The sequence below is a fragment of the Hippoglossus stenolepis genome, chromosome 23, assembly GCF_022539355.2.
Source record: "Hippoglossus stenolepis isolate QCI-W04-F060 chromosome 23, HSTE1.2, whole genome shotgun sequence".
Taxonomy (NCBI): Eukaryota; Metazoa; Chordata; class Actinopteri; order Pleuronectiformes; family Pleuronectidae; genus Hippoglossus; species Hippoglossus stenolepis.
Genome location: NC_061505.1, coordinates 9,064,336 through 9,091,646, shown reverse-complemented (window position 1 = coordinate 9,091,646; position 27,311 = coordinate 9,064,336). Strand labels below are relative to the sequence as shown.

The following is a 27,311-nucleotide window of genomic DNA, read 5'->3' as shown; positions in this document are numbered from 1 at the left end:
TATAAATTAAATAAGAAAATGCTGAGTATGTACATTATATACATCTTTCAACATAGTGGTTTGTATGAAATGTTTTAAGTAAAGTGAGTGGTTTGTGTGAAATGAAATGTATAAATATTTAATAAGAACCGAGACAATATTATTAGCTGGTGCTGGTATTGACTTCAGATATCTGACTGTCTCCGCTCGTTTCTACATAACATCACTGCTGTGTGACAACGCAGTGCGGCGTTATAAAAATGGCGGAGCCGAGCAGCCATCTCATCAGATGCTTCCCTGCAGATCATTATCTGAGATGTCCTGGAAGGATTGCTCAACGTGCCAATGTTGCCTGGAACATCTTTGATGTCGGGTCATTTTGAAATGATTCATTTTTTAAAGGGATAGTTCACAGAAAAATAAAGAATTCACCCTTTATCTACTCACCACTATGCAGAAGTGTTTGAGACCACAAAACACTTCTGGAGTTTAAGGGGTAAACTTTGTTGCAGCCTAATCGGATACAATTGAAGTCAATGGCGACCTCTTCTTCAGATGAAACCAGGTCATTTACACCAAAAAGAGATGTAACGCAACGTTACATGATGGCTTGTGCTTTCTCTCCCATGACTTTTTATTATTTTAATATCCATTTAGTGCTAGGAGTAAATCTATGAATCCAGCCAGCATTTCCAATTTGCCTCGTACTGTTTCCTTCTCCTCTCTCCAGCAGTACTGTCTGTGACCCAGGGCCCCATTGATCACACAGCTCAATAATGCACTCAATGTTGCTGACCTCCAACCCCTTGTGCAACGGATATATATTTTCCATTTATGTAGATATATATTGATATGCAGCTGTAGGTTTATGCTCCATTTACTACTGTTCCCTTCACACTTTTGTAAAGTACATTAAATATGACACATACACCAAGTGTGTGAAATGGTGGCATCTTCATGTGTATTTAAAATGATATACTGAATTTGCATTGTAATTGGACACTAATGAGCCCTTGTTTCATAAATTGTTAATCTATAATGTTTTTGTTATGCATTTATGTCTGGATCCCGAAAAATAGGCGATGTACAATCACATTTTGTCGCATATTCTTGAAGAAAATGACAATATCAGTCTGATTAAATACTCTGTATGTCGGAGTCTGTAAACAATGAATCTATATAAATGGGAAATGTTCTTTTATTGCCAGGAGATAGAGGTGAAGATCAATACCATTATATTATCTGTGCTATAAATATTAAGCTATAACTCGCAAAACGGAAAACAGCTATACCGACCAGCTCCACAAAACCACAAACTTTCGCAAAACTATTATTTTATACATAAAATGCGAGAGGTGCTTGTAGCTAAGCTACTGCTGTATCCGACTTCATATTAAAGGGACATGTATGAAAGAGGAAGGCATCTTCTCGTTTAACTCTGAAGACCACAAGCAAGGTGTGTTTCTTAAAAAAACATTCCTCTAATATATGATAATATTCATGGGGACTCCCTTATTGCCTGATAACCTTGCCCTCCCATTTTTTTATTTTGTTTTGATACATAATCGCACCTCCGGTATGTTATGTAACTGTGGCCAGCTGACTACACTTAGTAACTCATGATCCCTCCAACCATACTCCTACACCAACACTCACACAGACACACACACACATCTCCCCAGCCCTTTGAGCCTCCCTGTGCTGGGCGGGTGAAAAAAAATCAATGTTAAAAGCCTTTTTGCCTCAGCACAGACTGTGAATTTTCCTGTCACACCAACCCCCAGCAGACAGGCCGGGCATGCACACACACGCAAACACTGTCTCGTACACGGCTCACCAGAGGTTTAGAGGTCACGCAACAAGGACAAGAGGGCCCGTGGTAAACAACAACAAGTCTCCCTCTCTCTCTGTCTCTCAAACAGGCGGCTGTGCGGGGGGTGGTGATTGTGCTGTGGGTTAATTCCCCCTTAGGGTAGCACAAGTTAGAGTGCACTTCAAACCCAAGTCACCTAATCATATGGGTTTGCGGCACTTGTCTGGGAGCGCAGCAGACGAGCAAGACACTGCGATGGGAGCGGGATGTGTTTTTTATCTCATTAGATTGTGTTTTCAGGGCGGCCAAGTCTCGCATTTGGCTCGAGATTCGCACCATAATCCTCTCACATGTGAGTGGGGCGGTCGCCCACTGTTGGGCAGAGGCGAGTATTCGTGCATGTGGGCATATACAGCGCTTGTGTTGCACACCCACTACACGCACAAAACTCTTCAGAAGACAGGGACTATGATTATAAAACGCATTGGATTTGCTTAACGTTTGTTTAAACAGAAAGAGAGTCACACATGCACCACATACACGCAGGAGCTGAGTGGCAGAAGGAGAGACCGTGACAATTTAAAACAGCTACATTTTTCATGACATGGGTTTTGAACATGCTGTTTGCCATGAGGGTGGTGCTAAAATTATGTCCGTCTTGTAAATTATTACTAGGCATATTTATAGGGACTACTTCTTTGGTGGAATAGTTAATGGCTCAAAGCAATGGGTCATTAGTTGTCAGACATATTTTGCCTTTCACACACGCACAATGCAGCTGGAGGTTCTCTGCTCAGACGCATTCACAACAGCAACAACTCCTCAGCATTATTCAGGAGAGAGGATCTGGGTGCAGCAGACAGAGGCAGGAAGCGATGTATTAATTCCGCTGCGGTGATCACGTGATTTCTTTTTGCGACACATCGACACCGCTGTCGGCTCTTATCAGCATAAACTCTCTGGACACATTCATCTGTGTCTTCTACTTGTATGGCACCACTTTTCAATTAAACACATTTGTTTTCTTTTTGGTTTATTTAAAATGTTCTTTCTACGGACTTTACGCTAGGGGGGCTGGTGGAGAAAGTCCTCAGTTAATCCGGAGCCGCTCACTTTGCGTTCTCACGTGCACCTCCTCCGGAGAAAGTGCGGATAATCTCTGGAGTTCAGTGCATGTCTGAAAGCAGCTATAGTGTCTTTACAAAGATGTAGTTATGATTTTTTATGGGTTTGAGCACCTAAAACATAATTTCCTTCACCCTCACTGTTTTGAAGTGGAAGCAGAGATTTCGTAGACAGATATATCGGAACCTGGATTATAGCTGTTGAGAAATGAAAAGAGCTTCGATGAACTGACCCTTTACAGTGGGCACTGTATTTTCCACCTATAATATTAATTATAATGTAAAAGCGAGACTTTGTTTGTTTAGTATGTGGCGACAAGCTATGAGTGAGGAAAACTGGAAAGAGAAGTGCTCTAAACGCGGGCTACCTTTCCACCACAAAGGGCATTGTGGGAGGCGGACCCTTGCGGCCCGGTGTCTTCTGTGCTCTGCCCGCTTCACGTTCAGCTGCTCTGCTGCAGGTTTGAATTCCACGCTAATTCATCATGTGCAGATGTGCTGACCGTCTATTTACAGTAGCACGGGAAACTGCCTCAGTAAGGGAATCAAATTAATTGTTCGGGTTTCATTGTGGAAATAAATCGCTGAATCATCGAGCCTTTGAATAAGCTTGCGTGCAGAGGAGAGGAGGACTCATCTTTTTGTTGCATGGTGACCCAGTAAATTTTCTTCTGACTTTCCTGTTCTGTTTGTTTTTTTAATGATACCATTGTATGAACCTCTTATTATTATTATTATTATTATTATTATTATTATTGGTACAGTAATATATCGACCGCCCCTTCTCCCTCCCTTACTCTCACAAATCTTCTCTAATAGCCGCAGCCTGGCCACTGGCAGGCTCTTTATCAGACTGAATTACTGTAAGGCTATAATGTATTTTCCTTGTAATTCAATCCTTTGCTGCTTTGTTTTTGCACTTATGCAGTGACGACCTGGAAGAGACTGTGTGTTTGTGTGTTACGTTGTGCCTGTGTGAGTGTACAGCATGCGATTGTAGAACCAGCAGACCTGCCTTCTTCTTCTTCTTCTCCTGTCATGTTCACTCTTTTCCTTTTTTCTCTGTGTGTCCGTTGCCTTACCCTTGTCTTTTGCTGTGATGTTGTAGAGCTTGGGACTTATGGGAAACTAAAATATTATCACTCAATGACTGAGGAAGGTAAGCCTGAAAGTTTTCACTACTTGATTCTTTGAGTCCGCTTCTGTTCAGTTTTTTCCTCCATCTCAGTCATGAAGCATCCGTCGCCCCGCCTCATTTTTTTTAGTTTGCTTGTGGCGTACAGTTTGCACACTTTTTTCGTTCCACAACCTCTCTGAGATTTCACTGGCATAAGTGCAAATCATGGTGGCCATGCCATTTTTTATTTTATTTGTTTACCTTTCTACTAATTTTTTTATTATTTGGTTTATATTAAATCTATGCCCATAGATATTGTGTGTTACTGTGTGTAGTGCTTTTGTGGATTTCTATGAAAATGAAGATATTTTCAGGCAGTTAAAAGCACAACACACATTCAAATGCGATGTATTACCACCCCAGCCCACTCTCCTCACACTCTGAGAAAACACGAAGCACAAGGTTTTCTTTTTCCTCCCCCCCCCTCCCCGATTCTTTCTTTGGCCCTGTTACCCTTCTGCGTCGCTGAGAAATACATCATCCACGCCTCAGCGCTCACTCGGAGGTTTCACTTGCACCAGCAGCGGGTGCGCACACGTAAGACCCACATTGCTGAATTTGTGCAAACCGGAGTGACTCATCCACCCAGTGGTTGTGTAACAGGCGAAGCTGACAGGAAACGAACGACTCAAGCAGGGCCGGACTCAGTTATTCTGTAAAGACGCCTTTGAAATTGCTTCATTATTATGCAAATTGTGCTGTTTAAACAACCCGTGCACCTTAAGTGGGCCTTCCATGATTTTTCTTTACTGTACGACACAGAGTGAAGACAACCATTTAATAAAGAAAAAATAGCATAACTAGTTTTTTTGCTTTTGAGACCAAAATAGTCAGTCTGTGTGACTATGGATGAAAAAACGTTTGCTCGTACAACTTAAGCATAAAATCATTTTTAAATAAACCCTTAAAAGGCTAAATGCCGTAGGAAAGCTGAGCATTCAGTCAAAATGCATTGAGACTGGAATCTATCTGAATCTGTTCCACTAAATGGATATCATGCCATATATAAATGGGTTTTTTTTGTAGAAATATTTTCCCAGCCAGCCCTGAAACCACATACCAGAGTGGGGTTCTTCAACATTAAAGAATTTCCTTTGAATACTTACAAATGAAAGCCCAACCCTGCCAATTGTCGAGCCGTACCTCACACCCACATTTGTATAAACGAACACGCAAACCCACGCTCGCAGACGCACACACAGCCAACCGCCAATGATCACTTAAGGTGAGTGATGTCAAGGCAGAGGAATGTGTGATGCCGTCTTGTGAACATGTACAGTGTGTGTTGTGTGGTGTGTGTGTGTGTGTGTGTGTGTGTGTGTGTGTGTGTGTGTGTGTGTGTGTGTCTTTGTGTGCGTCTGAAATAAGACAGGGAGGTGGGGAAGCGCTGTGCATTGCCAAACATCAAGGAGACAAAATGAGAGAAAGACAGTGTTTGCCTGAGATAGATGGGCGAGAGAAACACAAACGATGGAGTGAGATAGAAGAGACGGGAGGAAGGCCAGTAGTGACTTGGGGTGGTTAATGATTTTGCCAGAAGGTCACAGACAGTGTTGACATGGCTGGGTGGAGTACGTATTGATGCGTCACTGTGTCAAGCACTGACAAATCAGCCGTGCCCTCTTAAAATGAAAACGAAAAAAAAAAAATCTTTCAAATTGATTGCAACAGGCTGATTGGGACGAGGCAGGACACGCATGCAAAGACTGACACGCACAGGAAGTCGGTGAAATTAAATATGGATGCACAAGAGTGTTTTACACCAAAAGAGCTTGATAGGTCCGTCGGACTTCTTTGGTGTCGAATGAAAACAATCCCGCAAACTTGCATCAAATATTAAAATCTATCTTGTATCACACAAGAACCTGAAAACCTGCATGCCATGATTGTGCTCCATTTGGAGTCACGTTTCCTCTTGTCTCAGCTTTAGATTTATTGTTCCTGAGTGTCTCGCCGGGGGATTTCGGGTTGCGGGTATTTCGTGGAAAGTTGTTTCACAAACCAGCGGTCAGTCATCGCTAGTCATTACGTCATGAGCAGAATTGCCTGGAGCTTTTATTTATAATCTCAAAAGGGCAGCTTATGTAAGCCACAACTTCCCACAAGGTCATGTTGTTCAATTGATGACTGGTTTTAATTCAGTCTGCTGCGTCTCAGCACTGTATGACAGAGGTTATGGAACCTGTCAATATTACCAGGAAATACGTTTGTTATTTATTTAGTATCTCTTCAAATTCTCCATCTTAATAGTATAAGTCATAATAGCTTTAATAATGATTTAATATATAGATACAGCTATCATTTCACTGTATTCCCTTTTTTCTTAAGTGCTGCCCCCAGCTATTGACATCACTTGACTTTTTGATTTTAGAACTGAACAAGAACGGGAGTGTGTCTGACCTCCAGGAGGCAGATCTCACCCTGCTGGCTTTTCCTCCAAGGACCAGGACATTGCAGAATCATCAGTATATGATATGCTATGTTATATTGACTGTTGCTTCTGTTTCGATGGCAGTTTTGTGTGAACCCCTGCCCTGCTTGAACGGTGCTTTTTGGAAATGTGACCCGTCCGGGGTCAAAGGGGACAGAGGGGCGCCCTGAAGATGCTGCTGTGTTTCTTCTATAACCACTGTGGCGATTCTTTTGCAGGTAAATTCCGAGAGAAGGCGTCCATCCTTCACAAGATCGCTAAGAAGAAATGCCAAGTGGAAGACAGTGAGAAGGCTAATGGAGTAGCAAGCCGTTCAGGTAAAAGAGTCACAGCTACATTTATGTTGCTCAGAGATCAGAAGGGCTGCGTCCGTTTCTGTGCCTTTATCTAAAGTTAACCGAAAACAAGCCTTATAGCAGTTTTGGAGGGTGATGACAAATGAGGTTATCCTGCCAATCGGGATATCCGATCAGAAAATACTTTTCAGTGTTATCACATTATTAAAACATTCTACCTCATTTGTTTAATTCCTACAAAAGCAAAGTATAAAAGCAGTAGTTTGTGTTTTTTGTTCAGATTAAATAAACAACTACAACTGTGCATATTGCCAGTCAATTGTAGTCATATAATTATTCTTAACTATTACTTTAGTTACATATTATATTATTATTCATCAGTTTTCTGTTGCTGTTGCATTACCGGCCTTTATTTTGCTTCTATTGGATTGTCCCCTCAAAGAGTTAATGGGCAACACGTCCGATGTTAAACAAGCATGACATTATCAAGAACTGCCAAATTGATTGCAAGTGTTGTCTTCAAGCAGTATTTAAATCAATCACAGTCACTGCCAAGTGTTATTTATGTGCGCTTTTCACTTGAAAGAGCACCGGACCAAAGGATAAACAGGAGGCCAGAGGAAGAGCTTTCATGGCCCTCAATGTCGTCCGAGCAGCAGAATCAAAGCGAGACTTAGATGTTTATCAACAAGGCTAAATTATGCTAACGGTGCCTTATTAACATATTACCATCTCAATCAGAATTCATGACTGGTGTTTTACGCAGCACATCTCAAATTTAGTCGCTGGTGTCTGAAACAAAAGAAGATTTCCTATCAGCATGGGATTAGATTCATATCGTACTTTATACCTAATATCGCAGCATCCAAGAAAAGGAGCAAGGTCACGTGTCGGACGAGGGCGATATCAAGTTGCATTATATAATCCAGGAATCGTACTAACTGTGTCACAATCACACTCGGATTAACGCAATTATAGTTTTATCATCTGATTACATGGCTTTAGGCTCTTTGTATTTTAATAAGGGCTGTTAAGTAAGTCTGGCCTCAAATGAAATGGAGTCCTACCAGCCACCAGGAAACGAGGAGGGAGAGCGAGGATAGAAACGTGCACGTTCCCATTCAAACACAGAGGGAGGATTTCAAAAGCTTTTTGATCATGACATTCAATGTTAAAATGACTCTCGATACAAGGATGTGATTTTTATTTGGATTTAAATCACTGTCCTCACTTTTTATATTTTTACACCTCAATCCAAAATGAAAATGTTAATGGAGCCTATAATATATTGACCTGAAATTGTCATTAAAACTTTTTGACACTCGTCCAATCATACAGGCACCAATACAGGCACCCAGAGTATTTTCAAGGGTTAACTCCTTACCATTGCTGACATGCTGCCTCCCACCTCTCTGCACGTCACGACCACTAACACCGTGTCTATTACGAGCACTGACAGCTTTTGTTCCTCCTTAATGCTTTTTCACGTTAATTATTCTTCAAATGTCCCGCAGATAAGAACCTTCCGAACAGCTCCAGCGTGGAAGTGGAAGTGACACCACCCATGAACGGAACGGCAGGGCAAGAGGGAGAGACGGTGAGTAATCGCAGCACACATACGTGTATTATACGCACACAAGAACGGAGTAAAATTCTTATTTCCACCTTAAATATGCCCGAGCCAGCTAATTGGGTCGAGTTATGAGGATGGGACAAAAGTGAGAGACTAATATCAAAGTCAGAGAGACATTTATAAATATTTGATGCCTCTCATCTGTGTCTGTGTTCCACCTTGGGTGTGATTGATGCAAAGGTTGCATTGACTATGGCACAGGTCACTGCTGCTGGTAATTTCCCAGCATGCACTCGGGCAAGTTCTTCCATCTTCAGGCAGACCTGCCAAAGACCTGCCCACTCCCACTGAGTTCTGCAATCACACTCCTCACTCAGCTGCTGCTCCCTGCCGCTGGTCGCTGGAAACGAACTCGCACACAGAGCCAGCCCTAGTCTTTTTGGGGCCCTAAGCAGAATTTGATTTGGGGGGGCCCCCCCACAGTGCCGCTATTGACCATTGTCAATGCTTGATCATTGACAGATTGACACTTGTATTATTTCTTGCTGTGTTGCTTGTACCAGTGTTAGCCTTTATACTTCGATGGTTTTTAATCTTAATAGCTAGCAAACGTCCAAGAGTGGTCTAGTGTTAATTTGCACTTTAATATTCAAAGTACTGAGTGGTATACTGACTGTGTTGTACTGCAAAGTAGCAAAATAAACCAGCAATGCATTTATTTTAAACAAGTTAAGATATACTGCATCTTCTTTTATAAATAAAAAGGTAAATGTAAAAGACAGACAATTTTAAACCATCAACATGTTCAAGCTCTGACAGCGACGCAGTAATTGATTAAACCAGATGTATTAACTTGTCAGTCCGTTAATATAATATTGTGTTTTTGTATGATTGCTGCCACTCTATCTTTCTTGTGGGGGTATTCAAGGCCTCTTGGGGTCCCTCTGGTGGCCACGGGGGCCTTAAGCAACCTCTTAGTTCGCTTATGCGACTGGCACTGCTCACAAATGTGCGTCAGCACCGACTCGCACGCACGCACACACACACACACAGACGTTTGACGCACTGCCCGGACAGAGTGAGTCTTGGAATGGCACCTGCAGCTGTTGTGCTGGCATGAGTGATGGAGGTGGGATACAGCGACCCGCCAGGCCAGCAGACGGTCCTGGGGCAAGAGGGCAGCGATTCAAAGTGGCACACTGAGAGCGAAGCAGGCAGAGGAGAAATAGCGTGCCCCTCATTGTTAATAGGTTATATTGCCATGAATACTTTGCCATTTTTTACTTTCAACTTAGTGGCTGAAATATGTATTAGTTTAAAACTAGTTATTTTCTGTTTCCATGTTATGGTGATTAAGTGCATCACAATCATTCTGGGAGTTTAATTTATACTTCATTTCATCTATAAAAAAAGTAACTAAAATGTATAAATACATCTAAAGGTTGCAGCAGAATCGATCATTGGCTACCGTCTGACCACAAATTAGCCTCTGGGGGCAACAGCCAATATCTCTGGGCCTCCAGTGCAGACAGTGGATACAACAATTCCCACAGAATCAATTCAATCAATTCAATCAATTCAGTAACGGGGGGTGCACGTGCATGAAGGTCACCCTCACGTGCAACAGATTCTAAGTGACAGGTACACAAACTAAAAAGTGAAAGATCTTCACGTGCGGTAAAGAATTGCATTGCATCACACAACTGTCTGCATGGACACTAAAAACATTATGGACCATAACGAAAAAGAGCCCACCGTCTCTTCTGCTATTATGAGAAGTGGAGAAAATGTCTTGGTTCTTTGTGAAGCTGTGATGGGACAAAATAGAATAAGGTGGGCCTTTGGCTGTTTGTGCAACCAAAACCTGCTCAAACGTGATTGGTCAAACTAGAACCAGAAACCAGGAGGCTTCGGGTTCTGTACATTCACATGCAGAATCTGTTTATAGAGCTCATATAAATACCCACCGTTAATAGCTTCAAAATTAGGTTTGATATGAAATTTTACTGAATTGATTTGATGCACAAATGCTGCCACAGTTTTCATTCAAAATGATTCCTCAGTTTTACTATTTAAAACGATTTTCGTTTTTCATCTCAGATATCAGCACCTAGTTGCTTTCTGGGTTAATCTTGTGCAGTTAACCTCGATTCAAGCTACTCACCCACTATGAGATTATTTTTTTTTCCTTTCAAATAATCCCGTGTGTCACAGGGATTTGTAAAGGTTTTGCAAATGAACTGTAATAAATGTAATATGGCCCGTAGCTTTCCGTACAAAGGTTTTATGTAACAGATTGTCGTCTTGCACGATCCTTGTTGGAACCAAGAAATTTCTTCAAGGACTAAGATATTTCTGCATCTCGAAAAATACTGTCGATGCTGCAGCACTTTGACATCCCTCCTACGTAAGACGGAGCAGTTTATAGACACACTCATCTGTAAATACAAACTCGTGTGGATGCAAATAGGAGGATCTCAGAATAGGCCATGAGCTCTTATTTGAAGCATGACCAGGTGTGTATTGATCTGTTCCGTTGCACGGAGTTGTTTTCAGATTGATCTCTCACTCTTGGGTTAAAAATAGTCTTTGCTGATGAAACTGTCATCACTCTCCCGAGGCTGAAATATTTGTGTCTGTAAAAAAAACGAAGGCAACGCGCCGCAAATTTCTAGAATCACCTTAAAACTTTGTTTGAGGCGGAAGGTGGGTAAGCTGATGGATGGAATATGAGAAAAGAAGCCGGACCTTTATTGGCACGCCTGGTTCTCACATGCTGCTATTTTTAGAGGTCCGTCCCACAGTGCACCTGTCTGTGTCAGCCAGGAAGTAGCTGGAAACAGCTCCCACCTTCACACGCCGCCAGAGGCCCTGTCATACTAATTGTCCAATTCCTCGTGGATGCCTTGGCAACCAAGATGGGGGAATAAGGGGCTATAGTTAAGGTCAAATTAAAACCTGCTCAATTTCCCTACTCCCTTTGTTGTTGTTAAAACCCTTGAGAGGCTAACAGAAAAGATCTTATATTGTCGTATGATATTATTATGATGAGCGCATTCAGTATATGACTCATAGCAAATTCTGTAAAAAGATGGATTTTCACATTTTGAATATTCATGAGCATGTAAATCTCCTGTAATCGTTCCTTGAAATAACTTACAGGGAAACCACAACCAGCAGGATCCTGTGACTCATCCTACTTATTCTACATAAAACTACATAAAACATTTTTTTGTATCTATTTGCTTTTCTTTCTGATCTGAGCATTTCAGATCCAGATGGAGCCTCTGTGTCAAAAGAAAAAAATTGCAGATGTTGATATTCTCACCATGGCAGCTGTTCCTGCAGTACATGCTCCAAACAGATTAAACTGTCATGTGAAAAATGGGACACTGTTATCAGAGACATAGTCAAACTATTAAAAGGAAGACAAGCGTAAAAATAGTGAAATTATACTTTTATTTTATTTTTTATTTTAATCAACATTCTGTGTGATACGAAAAAGTTGGATTAACAAAGTAATGCATCATGTTTGGTGCTTAAAGCTGGTAAAAAATACCTTCAGACAACCTTTAACGACACTTCTTTAACCATTTGTACCTCTTGTCGCTGAAGTGCCTTACACCAGTTGCCGGCGCAAGTGCTTCCCTTTCGGGTAGGCAAAAAAATAAAATAAAGCAAATGTCACACCTCCCCTCACAGTGCTGCAGTAAAAGTCAGTCCCTTTAAGCTCGGAGTTGGCTGTGTTGCCAACTGAGGCACCGCAGGGCAGGAAAGGCCCCCAAGGGGCTGGCATTTGGTAACCAAGTCAGAGTAGGGAGCACCAGCTCTATGGGGTACTTCAGCACGGAAAGCAAGTAAAGAAAATCATAAACGCACAAATGACAGACTCACGTGTGCTGTATTAGCCAGAAACACCTGGACTCACCTACATGCAGTCGACATATCCACAAAAAAGCTGCAATGCAATATATATGCAGCTTTACCTGTTTGGACCTAAGAAGAAGCTTGTATTGCTATTATCTGGCAAACACTGCCGTCAGTACATCATAACACTAATGAAAGCCTCTCGTACCTTGACATCATTGAAAAGCAACAGATTAGATTTAGAAGTGATCTTCACCGAGCCTCAGGCTTCTGGTTTTAGGCCTTTTAACAGAAAACAATGCAGCCATCTGGATATGGAGAAGAGGAGAAATGAGGAGGCTGAGCATAAGTAATGTAAGCACGGCCTTTTGTTTGGCAGCTCTGATTACCAAGGTTACCAGGCAATACTCGACAGCAGTAGCTGTCACAGTAGGATAAGCTCCATATGATTCATGTGCAGAAGCCATCTTCAATGATCTTTGACTGCTTCACTCTCTGGGCACGCTCAGCTGAGGCCATTGAAGCTATTAAGACTTAAATGATTTTCCTGAGAAAATGATTGTTAATTGAGCAACATCTGTTATCAACATCTGTCCTGTTTTATGTGTGTTCTGTCCCCTTTATGTCTTTTGCACCATTCTGCCTTTTTACCCTCTTTGCTCACCCTCAAAAGGGCAAGAGACAAATTCTAGTTCATCGGTGTGTCCTGCTTGGATCTGCATGTGTGGACCTGTTCTCCGCAGGTCCCCACGGCTCCTAGCATCCTATATAATTGGATTCAAAGGGATCCCAGTCATCTTTCCAATCTCAGAGGGCCTTGTTGTTGTACCATTAAAGTACCAGTACCAGAATGTTTAAATGAGAAGTTTGCTTTCGCATAAGTCGGCACAAAAGCCAAACAGGTCAATGAAAAGCACCCCTCAGTGGTTTACTGCGCCTCATCGTCAGACAGTGGTAGCTTACTTGATGCTGATCTGCACACAGGTGAAGGGTCCTGAACTCACTTGGCATTCCAGTGGCAGGTCCAATCAGACCCCGGGGGTCTGCCGCTGCAGCCGGCATCAGCAGTCGGCAGTGATGAGCCCCCGGTGCCTGGAGAGCCAGAGCACTTCAGGCTCGGTGCAATCTCCCAAATCACAGTCATCAGACTCCTCTGTCTCAGAGTCACTACAGAGCAAACGCACATCGAGGTCCTGCCATCAATTTCTGCAGGCCCCTGTGCTGTCTCTTGAAGTGCTTGTGTTGCCCGCGCACTGCCTGACTCACTGGATAGCTGCTATCGTGAGGTGGATCCCCAAAAAGTCGACTCAAGCTCAAACTTAGCCTTATTTTTGCCTGATATTCCCATGTGGTAAATAAAATGATGTGAACACGGCGGCCGTGTGTGACAGCTCCAGACCAAAAAGAAACTAAAGTGCATATTATCTTTTTGTTTCTCTCTCTCTTTGGTGTCTCATCTCAGGCCGAGGATGAGGAGGAAGAGGACCAGCCTCTGAGTCTGTCCTGGCCCGAAACCAACCGCAAGCGCCTCACCTACCTCTTAATCATACCCATCGTCCTCCCCCTGTGGCTAACGCTGCCTGACGTCAGGAAACCGGTGCGTGTGTGTGTGTGTGTGTGTGACTAAGACAAATTAAATTCTCAGAACCAACAAACTGGATAACTCTGCATTTTCTTCTTGTCTTTTAGACGGCAAAGAAGTTCTTCCCCATCAGCTTCTTGGGCTCCATCACCTGGATCGCTGGCTTCTCGTACCTAATGGTGTGGTGGGCTCACCAGGTACTTAGCTCTCGAAGGCCTGTGTGCCACTGAGGACACGGCACTGTAAAAATGACTTAATGCTGTGCGGTCATGACAGCAGTCCAACAGCAAAAAATAGTTTTCTCATTTCGACATAATCCAAGTCAAAAAAGATGCAGCTGTCTTTTATCCCAATTTCCTATCTTTGACATTTAAAATGGAAGCACATCCTATAATCCACCCACTAATAAATAATAACAACGGCCCTATTCAAAACAGATGGGTTGTCGGAGCCCAGAGTTTTGTCACCTCCATCCGCTCCCGAGCATCACAAGGAAATTGAAAATAGCTGCAATAAAAGATTAGATTTTATTTACCCCCAAAGCTTAGTTTCCTTGTTTTCTTTTCCTTTTTTTTTACAGGTTGGAGAGACCATTGGGATTACAGAAGAGATTATGGGCCTGACTATATTAGCAGCTGGAACCTCCATCCCTGACCTCATCACCAGTGTTATTGTGGCACGCAAGGGGCTGGGTGATATGGCTGTCTCCAGCTCCGTCGGCTCCAACATCTTCGACATCACCGTCGGGTACGAGTCCGTGCAGCGTCTTACTATTTTTAAGGCCGTGTTTTTTGGATCTGTAGTCTGGAGGTTATGCATGAAAGGAAATGAGATCCTTTTTTACCTTGCGGCCTGTGCTCAGGTCTATTCTGAGAACAAATCCAGCATCACGTATACAAGCTAAATGTTTGTAGATCAACAACTTAAGAACTACTTTAATAATATTATGAATCCTGGGAACATGGATACATTGTTTAGTTAGATAGGTAAATATATTGTACATGATTTTGCTATATAGCACTTAAATATTATACCTCAAAGTCTATGTGAGCAACTTGATACCAACCTTGACCCTTTAAGAAGAGGGCAAAAGTTAGCAAGTGCCAAGTAATAGTTGAGTCTGAGCACAGGAAGAACTGGGGTGATATACTTTGGGGTGACTCAGGAGGTAGAGTGGGTCATCCACTAAGAGAAGAGTCAGCGGTTCGATCCCCAGCACCTCGGTCTGCATTCTGAAGTGTCCTTGGGCAAGACATTAAACCCCAAAGTGCCAGTGTAGGATTGTGAGAATGTGTAATAGAAAAAGCGCTGCATCTAGAAGCAATGCATGAATATATGTGTGTGAATAGATGAATGTGACTTGTACAGTAAAGCGTTGTGAGTGATTTCACATTCAGATTTTGTGATCAAATATACCCGCTTGTGTTTAGATTTTCCTGCTGCTTCGGTGCAGGAAATCTAAGCACAGGCAGTGTGTGAGCGCAGGGTTTTGAGTGAGAGCGTTACCAAATTAAATTGTGAAAGTCCTGCTTTCAAAATAAAAGATCATGCTTTTGAATGAAGAGAGGGGAAAAAAAACACATTAATGTCCCAGAGTAACCCTAAAGATCAACATGTGAAATGTGTGTGTTTGTGTGTGTGTATTTGCAGACTGCCATTCCCCTGGCTCCTCTGGTCCTTCTTCAACGGCATGCAACCGGTGAAAGTCAGCTCCAACGGCCTCTTCTGTGCCATCGTGCTCCTCTTCCTCATGCTCCTCTTCGTCATCATCTCCATCGCCGCGTGCAAGTGGCGCATGAGCAAGCTGCTCGGCTTCATCATGTTCATGCTGTATTTCGTCTTCCTGGTGGTCAGTGTCATGCTGGAGGACAAGGTCATTGCCTGTCCGGTGTCCGTCTGAGGGACGAGCGGGGACCGACTTCCTCTCCCACGCCGCCACAACCACCACCACCACCACCACCACTACAGCCATCTTTATTGTCTGCCATCACTCTCACCTGACCTTTATGATCCTTTAACCCTTGAATAAAAGAAGAACTGGATGAGAGATTCGAATAAGAATATAGAGTAAAAAAAGGAACGGACTGATATTTTCAGGAGGCAGGTGGTGGCGGGGAGCGGTTAAACCAAAAAGGGCACAAGACTTTGGCTTGGCTGATTAAGCGTAGGCCGAACTTGAGTGGACTTTTATTTACTATATTTATTAAATTGGCCGGTGAGGGGGATTATGGGTGTATCCGCCAAATATAGAAACATTATGCATGCCATTAGTGTCACTAGAAGGCCTGAACGACCTCCTGCGAACTTTGGGGGTAAAAAACAACAAATCCACTGAATAAAACTCTTAATTCTAAATGCAGTGATTGAGCTGAAATCCTGAGCATATTTGAACTAGTTCAACAGACTGAGATGCTGTCTGCAAGAGTGAAGAGGAGTTTGGGGGAATGACGGACTGCGTGGATGAACATTTTGTGTTTCCTGTCTGACGGTATTCAGCGACAAGATTCACCTGTGGGCTTCGCACCTGAGGGAAGAAAGACTGTTGCTTGGCAGACAAAATTCTTCTTTATTTCTTCTTTTTTTTTCTGTAAATGAATCCGTGCTCTGTTTGAGTGACGGGTCTAAGCTTTCCCCTCCTCCCCGCCAGATGTTGTTTTTCACCGCTGAATGTTTCTTCGGAGGATTCCTTTTCATTTTTTTGGATTCATTTTCATGAAATATATAAAAGTAGCAGTAGTTGTACTGTAGCAGTATTAGACGGTGTAGAGTCCTCTTGACAATCTGCTCCTCTGTTTTTTTTCTTTCGCCCTGGACACACACATTCTGATTGTACAGACGTTTTCATGCTTCACACACACCGACTGATAACAGTGAGAAAACTGACGTTTAGCCTCTCAAAATATACAGTAGCCTTCGATATCTTTGGGGGAGAATAAAAAAAGCTTGAGTAATTCAGGCTCATTAAAGCTCCATGATGAAATCGATGTCAAAAATAACATATTTGAGAATAACTTAACAGTGTTTAAGCGTCATGGTTGGTTTAGATTAGTAAATGTCTAGTGCTTTGTTCACGATAGAACTGGGCTCAACTCAAGCTCCTGGGTTCGTAGTTTCAAGGAGTCAACTGCATGTAAAATAAAGAAAATAAAAAACACACGCAAACCAATCAACATTTGAGAAGTCGTATACCAAACATTTATCCGACATCTTAACGCAAACCAGTGCTCAGTCTCTGTGTAGAAAATGTCAACATGTATGGTCAACGATATCTATCGAACTTGTGCAATTTCTTTCTCTGATCAAAGGTGCTTTTGTGTGCATGTGTGCGTTTGGAGTCATCACACAACGACCATTCCTTCGATTTATCTACGAGTAGACGCGATGCTGCAACTACCTGCACAAAGAAAACATGAAAAAAAAATCTAGAAACCATAATCACAATCTCTCTTTAAGCTGCATAGAATGTGGAGAACACCGATTTAACAGCAATATACCGTGCGTGTCACTGTTGAGAACTGCACCCCCGGCCCCTCACCCAATGCGTCTGTCCCCCGCTGTTCGACGTGGTCCACAAGGCCACCCCCCCCCCACCCCCGACCATTTCTCCTAAATCGGACCTACAACCCCGTTCCTGTTAGCTACGTGGCCAGAAACACCCGCTTTACCTCAACACAGCCACTGTACAGCAGCTTCGTAGGAATACTGTAACTGTAACTGTAAAATACTAGTAAATAGATTCTCCGAGTGCGTGAGGAAAAAATGCATGCAAGGAATTTGGGCTGGTTACCCACCGACTGTACAGCTGAGCTTATCCAACTATGTATGTTCACTTTTATGCATCCATTCAGAGATGAACACCTAAAACGCATTGGTTCTACTTTGTAAATATAAACCAACATGTATTGAATTCACTTATTGTTTATTGTGAGCAAAACACAACACGCAAGCGTTTATTTTTAGACTGCTCGACATCCAATTGACATAAAACTGTAAACGTGCCCATTCAGTTTCTGGTGAGAAAGGAGTGTGTAAAATACCTCGTACCCACCTCGGATTCAGAAGTGATGCTGCCACCATGGTTTCTGACATTTGCTACAGTTTGCAAAAATTACAGGAAAAAACAAAATGACGATCCCTGCACAAAGCAAACTCGTATGTGAAAACTGTTATTCACTGTGTGCTCTCATTTTGTAGATTTCCTCAAACATCTTCCACCAACAGGATTCAACAATTCAACTGAGGGCCTCCAGGATGACTCATGTGCTTTGTGAAATTCTCATGTGGTCATTCGCCAATAAACCTTCAGAGTGCCCACACGCTCCTCTTAACACGGTCACAACATGGAATAGTTTGGGAAATACACTTATTCACTTTTTTTAGCCAAATATTAGCTTAGAAGTAGGACGGAGTAGTAGGGCCACTCATAGGGAGAATAAAGTTGTAATATTATGAGGAGAAAAGTCGTAAACTCATTGAAATTAGGAATTTAATATTGGTAAATTATACATATTATAGCTTTTCTCAAATGACAAAATACTTAATCTTTCGGCTCATCAGCATCATATTACTAAAAGTATCAGGACTTTGTGGAGAATGAAATATTGGGTCGTGGCTATCATAAATTACATGTGTGCTATTCAAAGGGGTTTTATAGTTTCTCAAGAATTGATGTGGTTGGTTAGTCAAGATTTTGGATCCAGAAAAAGTTAAACTCTTTATTCTCGTAATATGACTTTTTTCTAGTAAAACTACAACTTTGTTCTCGTAATATTACTTTCTTCTTAATTACAACTTTCTTCTCGTAATTATACGTTTATTATATATTATACATTTGACTTTATTTCCGAGAATAAAGTCGTAATATTATTACTTAATTCTCAACTACGACATTATTCTTGAAATCCAAGACTTTTTTATTCTTAAATAAGGTCCTAATACTCCGTCGTAAGGACATTAGCACTCTATTGTCTATAAAATATGTCTATATAAATACGAAGTTAGCTGGTTAGCTTAGCTTAGCTGAAGAACTGGACACAGGAGGAAACCAAACTAGCTCTTTCCCTGTTTCCTGCTAAAATAAGCTAATTATTTGCAAGCATGCAGACATGACAGTGGCATCAGTCTTGTCTTCTGACCTTTGGCGAGAAAGTGAATAAACTTTTCACAACTATTGCTTAAACAAGTGAAGAGATCATTTGTTCAAGTATGGTTGACCTTCTATGGTCACATATGCATTCTGTATCTGTGCACGAAACCCTTTCACGACAACACTTTTCTTTCTTTCTCTAAAGTTCCCATGAAGTTTTTTGTGTGAGAGCATGAATGGTGAGAATTAAAAAAAGGAAAAAAAGGCTAAAACCGGTTTAGCACGTGAGCTTGGCATTGATTGTGGTTTCCAGGGTAAGCGACCGTGAAAGTTGGCCACTTGTGAACATTCTTGCACTGTAAATGTTTTATTTTCTCGGTGTTAATGTAAGATTTATTTAAGGTGTACATATATACAGATACAAATTAACCGATATAATCTATATGTGTAAAAGAAATATGTCTCTTTATGTAAAAACACAAAGTATATAATATATCAAATAAAGACAATTGAAATATGCAACAATGTGTCTGCTGGTCTTATATTACCATCAGTACTTGCACACATTTACACATATATTTTTACTTATTTCGTAAAGGTTTTGAAGAGTTTCAATCTATCTCATAACTATATTGTGAAATGATTTGTCTCAGGTTTCATTGTATTCGAGCAGTTGATAGTTAAATCAATAAACACTCAAATGTCGTTACATCTGCGGAAAATATTGATTTTATAAACCATTTGGAAACAAAGGAGTCAAACATTCCTTTGCATTACGGGAAAAGCAACATTGACTTAGTACTACAAAATAAAAGTCAGCAAATTGGTCTCTTGTGAGTTTAACGTGCACTGTTACATGTGTGCATTATTTAATCGTATCACATATTAATCTAGTGACACACAAGTACGAACTCCTCCAGTACACAGGCCCCTGCACACGGTACACACACAAACTCATCTTGGAGGATTCAGAGCATCTTTGAAATGCTCGAATCTGTGTCGTCACTTCCAAGTCGTGCAAAGTTGTGCAGCAGGATGCAAACTTGGCCAAGTCTTTAGTCAGCTTTTTCCTTTTTGTCCTCTTTGAATTTCCTGTAAGAAAGACTCTTCCTGCACTTTCCATGTATGATCGCTTCCAAAAAGCAAAACAAAAAGCAAACTCAGCTGCAATGAAAACACATCATATCCAAAGCAGGTGGCCTCAGTGATGACGTGAAGAAGCAATCAGCGCTGTGGAGCAGAAGTGAAACATCCTCCATGTTGTGTTTCCTTACAAGGGCAGTGATTCGCTTTTTGTTCACTTCCCATATAGTTCCTGTGTAGGAGGATGAGTTTCTGTGGAGTAGGGCGCCCTCTTGGGATCAAATTTAGAAGAGGCAGTGGTGCTGTTCAGATAATCCACCCACAAGTTTTTTTTCCCCCTTTCCACAGAACTGTTGTCTCATAGTTTTACATGAAACTCTATAACTCCTTGAAATTAACGGGAAACATTTCACAGCGTGAGTCAGACGTCTGGCCTTTTGTCCGCCTTCACCGTCTTTGATGTTTTGTTTTTCAAAAACAATTGATGTCAGAAAACAGACAGGGTATTTTTCCAAGGTAGAGGCGATACCAGTAATGTACTCTTTGAGTGATCCGACCTTGAGTCAGGAGACATCAGGATGTTTCTCTGACACTGCAGGTGGGGGGGGGGGCACAGACGCTGGTAAACTTTAGGTTTTAGAAAACGAGTGGCAGCAGCATGTGGGTGAGGTCGCATAAGGTTAGGATTTCAAAACACGACAAGACACGCATGACATTGTTTAAACAAACTTTGATGGCCGTGTCAAAGTATTCTAACAAACTCACTTGGGCCTCCCCCCACAGATATTCCCACAATTCCACATCAGTTCTTTAAGGACTTTCCAGACCCTTTCAAATTATCTACAATGCCATCTCTGAGTTTTCCTCAGAAGTGTGTGTCACTCATCCAGGTGCTTTTCTGCCCCCTTTTCACTGGAATTGAAACTGATTCTGGTGCAAACAGCTGTGAGTTAAGTCACATTATTATTCACATCATTGTATCGTACACGTCCCGTTTCAGTGGGTTGAAAACTAACGTCATTCAAAAAAAGGTGTTTTAACCAGGATTACTTTCTATTGACCAGCGTGACGACGATTGAAATCCTATTTTCCATCAAAAATCTGCATCCGATTTTCTTTTCTTTCTGGAAACGACATGTAAGGAGGAGCTTTTCACCAAGTTTTGCTCAGCATGGCAGTAAGTCATTTAGTTAATTTTTAAGTTTCAATAAATGATTGTAATTATGATTAACACTTCAGAGTTACGACCGATTTTCAACAACAAGAAAATTCAAAGTGCTTTACATAAAATATGAAAGGCATCATGACAAATTGTAAATGCAGCTTAAGACAACAGCTTATTTCTATTAGTTGAAATTTCCAATGAACAGCTACAAACTGTTACATTTCGTGAAATATTAGTTTTTTAAATCCTTACTCTCTATGTTTCCAAACTTGTATTAATTATCTTATTTATTCTTTAAACATTTGTGTTTTGGTGAACATTATCAATTTTTGTGGGGTTTCCGCGGACCTTAGTTCAAGGATGTGGAAAGTGTTACGGAAGAACCAATAACATTTTGGTGCGGATTGGGATCAGAGAACAGATTCAGGATTCTTTTTATTCTACATTGTGAGATGGATTTCTGTTAGACACACTTCCATTAATTTCCCAGGGAACAATTCATGGATCTTGATGAGAACGAATCCCGTACATTTAGGGAATCAATATTGATGAGTGTGTTAAATTTGGTGCAGCTTGATTTAATTTAAAAGGGACTAATGGGCCTTGAGCCTTGGGCCAAATTTGATTATTCAACCCTGTGTCATGTTAAAATATCTATTGTGAAAGAAGCAAGTTTCCTCATTGGGGTGTAATGAGGATTTTTTATGAATGCTTTCATTTTCATGCAGATCTCAATTGGTTATTTTCACTTTTGAAAGCTAGTTTCACTACGAATGGTTTGCACCACACCTGTAGTTGGTTCAGGTGAATTTCAAATATACAAAGTTTGTCATTACACTATGCAGTCTGAATGCATACACTGATAATCATAGCATATTCTGAACAGACTCATGTGAAGTTGAATCAACTCTAGTAGTCAAGAGGCTTCATTTATACTGATTCACCAAGATCTTTTTAAAATTTGTGAGTCAGTGTCAGTGTTGTCAGAGTCCGTGGGGATTTTCCCTCCACCAGCTCGCTTTTTACAACACTTTCTAACTCATGTGCCAGCACTTAATAAACTCCACATGGAGCACCGAGGGCGTCTCTCTCTCAGCCAGTCAGCTTTACTATCGGCCAGACTTTGCCCGGTGACTTCATCTGCTCGCTGTCACAGGGTGTGTGCTCGAGTTTGAATCAGCAAAAAACATCTCAGAGGAGGCCCCAAAAAAATCCTGCACAGTCACTCACTCGGCCCTGGTGTGTGGGGTTGTAGAAAAGGGCTCGTCTTAGGCTGCAGAGTGAGAGAACCGTTTCAAAATATCTCAGACGCAGGCGAGTCGTGGCAAAAACTGCCGTGTTTGGTTGTTTTTTGGTAGGGTGGAGGGAGGTGGGACCTGAGACCGTAGATGACTCACAGGAGGGTCAGTGTGGATGTGGAGAGTGAGTGCTGCACATGTGGCCGTGTGATTCAGCCTGGGAAGCGTCTGAGAGAGGAAATCAGCACAATAATCGTTGACTAGCCCTGATATGTCATTACGACCGTTTATATTACTGAATAGTCAGACACTGTGAAGCAACAGCAATTGGTCTCAACTTTTCTGAACAGCTATTTTAATACAAATAAGTAATTCAGTGTAAAAACAGCCGTCGTTACTTTTAAGTGATAGTGAATCAAAATGTCATGGCATTGAATTAAAAGTCTCCAGCAATAAAACACACCTTTGTTCAATACAGCAAACTTTATATGAATATATCTGCACTGACTTTGATTCCTCGCTGCTTCTATTCGTGCTGGACAATATCTTATCACCTGATATCCGTATTGCTCCTTAACAGAAGTAATAGCTTCTAAAAAGGTCAGTAAAGACAAAGCTTTGTCCCATTTTCATATAGAGAACAACTGTTGTTGTGTTTACAAGTGTCTTTTCCACTTTCCTTTGCCATCACCTAAAGGCAAATGGCCCCTTGTGTTGTGTTTACAGTAGTGTTAGATGAGTTGCTTGTATTTTGTCAATTCACTCACTTTATTGTTGTTATTTTAGACATGTAAGTATATTTTTTCAAAAGTTTCAAATGCATATTCAGTGTTACAATAACATTTCCGAAAAATGAAACTGTGTATCGTATAGGATTACTACACACAACTCCCAGGAGAACAAATTCAATAACGTTGACAGATTCAATTGGTGTTTTTGTTATAACTGCACTGTCATGAATATGTCATGTAACTGCACTTTCAATCTTCGTCCAAGCTGCTTTCTAGTTACATCTTCTTAGAAAGGCGTGTCTTCACCTATGTGGGCCTACCTGTTTGAATGAAAACTGGGCCAAACTCCGTCACATCGATTATAACCCCTTGTTTTCTGTTTACAAAGCGGTTACCATGATAAACAAATGCTTACTGTACGTAATGGAAATGCTCACCCTGTCAGGTCCTGTTATTGTCTTTTTACTTCAGCGTGTTTGCTCTGAGGGAGTTAACAGGTGTGGCCTCTGTCGACACCTTAGGAAGTGAGTCATCAATGCCGAATGTGCCTAAATCAAGTTTGGGATTGTCAAATTGTTTTAAGAGAAAAAGAAATATGCCTTGTTCATCAGCTTAGATTTATACTATTGATATCTGGGTCGGCTGAAAACAGTCTGATCAGTGAACGTTTCCCTAGAAACTGAAAGGAACTACAAAAACCACCAGTAATGCAGTTGATTTTTATATAAATACTGTGCAGGAAAGAATATGTTTAGTTTACATTTAAAAATAGAAGGACAAATAAAGGTGGATAGTGTGAGGGCAGCCTGTTGCATTCAGGTCCTGCAAGTAAAAGTACCCACACAACAATGTAGAAACACTAAATGACCTTCATTACAGAAGTTTTAGCAGCAAAAGTAAAGTAAAAGTATTCATTCTGTGTGAAAAAGACCATTATGAGTGATCTATTATTACATATGGCATTATAACACATGTTAGTAGCATTTTACTGTTGGATTTCATTCAAATGAAACAATATGAGTAGTTTAAACACGATCACAAGCCAAGATGAATATTTATTAATGAATTTCTTTTATCAAAACTGTAAATTTGAAAAGTAGCTGCCCACTAAAAAATAAATGGAGTACAAAGTGTAATATTTCTCCCTGAAATGTGATGAAATGAAAGTATAAATTTGTGTAAAAATGGAAACATTCAAGTGCAGCCGAAGTACCTCAAAACTTCTGACTGAGTAGTTGCTCACTGTGGTGGAAGGACACGTGTTGTTTCTTTGGGCCGGTGACTCTTCACCATCATGAATCAGTGCAGCAGCTGTAATTCAGTGATGGTATCTATACCAGGCAGAAAGTGGCAGCCTGGTGGATCTGGTCGTGGTTAAGGGTCATAAAGAATCCTCTCATTCAGAGATGTTTCCGCAGCCCAGCACTTTCTGGTCTAGACGACATTTTGAATCATTCTGTGTGATTCATAAATGAACCGGATCCTGTAGTCATGGTTTATTCTGCGTGTGGATCAGCAAGTCAGATTTCTAATACACTGGCACTTTACATTTGACATGTTTTTGTGGACATCACTGACTAAGTTTGGACAAAAGTGTTTTTTCGGCATTTGAAGCAATAAAAACATACAAAAAAACAACTAGGAAAATGGCTGATTTCCTGGACTTGACGATACTTAAAAAACATATTTCTGTGGGTAAATAGACAATTCCTTTATATATAATTTAATTCTTGTGGTTTTTCTATAATATTTATAGGATATTATTTTCACTTTTATTTAAAATTATGTATAAATAACTATATTAAATGTGTACAATTACACTATATACAATATATATAATATAGTTTAATATTTATATTAAACTATATATTATATTATTATATATTATACTATATTATATTAACATGTTTGTGCGTAATATCATAATATAGATATATATTGACATTGTTATTTGCATGCGTATACAATTATAATAAATGGAGAATTTTTAATAAAATAATACTTTTATTTTGTAACCATTTCAAAAGTTGTATATAAATAATATCGTTCAATTATGCATTGTACATTTTAACATAAAAATTATGAAATAAAAATTCTAAATAATCATTTATGAGTTCTGTTTAATTGTTACGTAATAGTAGGATATAGGGGATGTGCCTCTTCCTCCTCCTGTTGAATTTACGTCAATATTCCTCGTCAGCGCCCAAAGGTGCAGGAAGCCGCGGCCCGGCTGCTGCCCAGCTGCTGCCCAGCCGAACCCCAGGACACACCTACTGCACATGCAATGTGTGACACCGGCCGAGCAGAAGTGGGCGGTGGAAGGGGAAACTTATCTCCTCCACACTCGGTCAGCCTGCTTTCATTTGTGCTGACGCCCGACGCCAGGACGCACGGAGCCAGGACGCACGGAGCCAGGACGCACGGACCCAGGACAGGACGTGAGAGAGGGAGAGAGCTGGATGTGTCACACACCTCAACAGGTAACGTGATGATAAAGCTACAGGGTGACGGCAGACAGCAGGCAGTTACAGTTGTCTCTTTTATAAACGCTCACTACATTTATTTAGTGTATTTTGTAAACTGCAGCCATTTTTGTTGGAACATATTAGCGTTTTTTTCTCTCTACTTTGCCAAATTGATGATGTGTTTACCAGACAACTACCCATTATTTATTATCATTTACTATTTTAAAATGTGATGATGCCGAGTTACACACAGAGCAGCTGAATTAACGCTTCCTCTCCACGTGATTTCAGCATGAAGAGCCATTTGGTGATCGTGAACCCTCCTGGATGAAGGTCCTCTCTGCCAAAATACATTTAGTGGGTCATGAAATCCATCTAAACAGTATTTGAACATGGGTCTAGGAAGGAAGGCAAGATGTTGGCATAGCTGATGAGTTGAAATCCCTGCTATGCCATCAAATTGTCATCTTTCTCTCCCCGTTGCTGCAAAAAAAGGATAATTTTCTCAAGTGCTGAATGGAAAACAGGCCTTACTTGTTTACACTGAGAAACACTGCAAACAGTTCATTGTTCATTGTGCTGCTTTGTGTTTCATATCATTTTATCTTACATATTATCTCCTATTCTGTCAATATAAACTTAAAGAGTACAGGGACAGGGTTTATGCCTGCATTAAAAACAATGAGCTGCAGTCCACAGGGTTACAATGAGACTGATTACTGAATTAATATCTTTTATTGCATTTTAGAGGAAGAATATTATAAAGATATATTACTTCTATCTAATGATTCCTATTCTAGAAAATTGTATAATTTAACAACATATGTTGCTATAGTTTTTTTTCAGATGTGTCACCTTTTTTATTCCTGATGCAATGCAAAACACTCAATGTAAATGTTGAATGCGATCACAGCAGTACTGCTATTTACAATCTTCTTATTAACTTCAGCTAAAGCAATCTTATTTCAATGCATGAATACCAAATGTTTTTATTTGCATAATGATAACAAAACAGGTCAAAATGACAAATCATATTTTTTCGCTTTTCGCGGAAGGATAGAAACATGTTTAAAATACTCTATGGAGAACCCTTTATATCAGTGGTGGAAAGTAAGGAGCCTAAAATATTACTCAAGTACTAAACTTCGGGACAATTTTGAGGCACTGTGTTTCCACTTTGTGCCACTTTATACTCCACTACATGTCAGAGAAAATTTTACTACACTACATCAATCTGTTATCAGGAGTTACTAGTTTTTTTTATTTAACACAAAAACGTTTCAAACTCTAACTCTGAGAGCAGCTTTTCGCATAATGCTTTGACTTTCAAGGTAAGTATTTTGGTGTTAGTATGTACTTTCAGTTAAGTACTTTAGAACTGGTACCTGTAACATAGTGCGTTTACTTTGCTGATTTACCTTTGCCCCTTTAGGTGTGTTCTTGTTGGTCTGAATGCTGTTAACCCTGTATGTAATGTAGCCTTGCTATTAATAAATATGATTCAAGAGCTGAAATGAAAGATCTGTTTTGTGAAATATTTCCCAATGACTTTAATACTGTAACATTATTGAGTATTTCTAATTAAATTTAATTGTGTGTAAGTACATTTTAACATCAATTTATTCATAAAACTTATTGATTTATGATTTATTTATAGACGTCTGTTCCTCTTCCAAAGTACTTCCAGTGTAGACTTTATTT

At 40.6% G+C, this 27,311-nt stretch overlaps 1 protein-coding gene across 10 annotated transcripts in view; it reads left to right on the top strand.

Annotated features, from left to right (window-relative positions):
• LOC118103017 (sodium/potassium/calcium exchanger 2) overlaps positions 1-19,450 on the top strand; it is a 42,919-nt gene extending 23,469 nt beyond the window's left edge. For 6 of the 10 annotated variants that reach the window (XM_035149667.2, XM_035149666.2, XM_035149662.2 and 3 more), the window contains 7 exons: positions 4,025-4,075; positions 6,743-6,841; positions 8,335-8,417; positions 13,723-13,857; positions 13,950-14,039; positions 14,423-14,589; positions 15,493-19,450. In XM_035149667.2, the coding sequence (XP_035005558.1) occupies positions 4,025-4,075; positions 6,743-6,841; positions 8,335-8,417; positions 13,723-13,857; positions 13,950-14,039; positions 14,423-14,589; positions 15,493-15,742 (875 nt within the window). In that variant the 3' untranslated portion in view covers positions 15,743-19,450. The remainder of the gene's footprint in view (positions 1-4,024; positions 4,076-6,742; positions 6,842-8,334; positions 8,418-13,722; positions 13,858-13,949; positions 14,040-14,422; positions 14,590-15,492) is intronic. The other 4 variants (XM_035149671.2, XM_035149670.2, XM_035149669.2 and 1 more) reach the window with 1 other exon arrangement.
• The last annotated feature ends 7,861 nt before the right edge of the window (positions 19,451-27,311 follow it).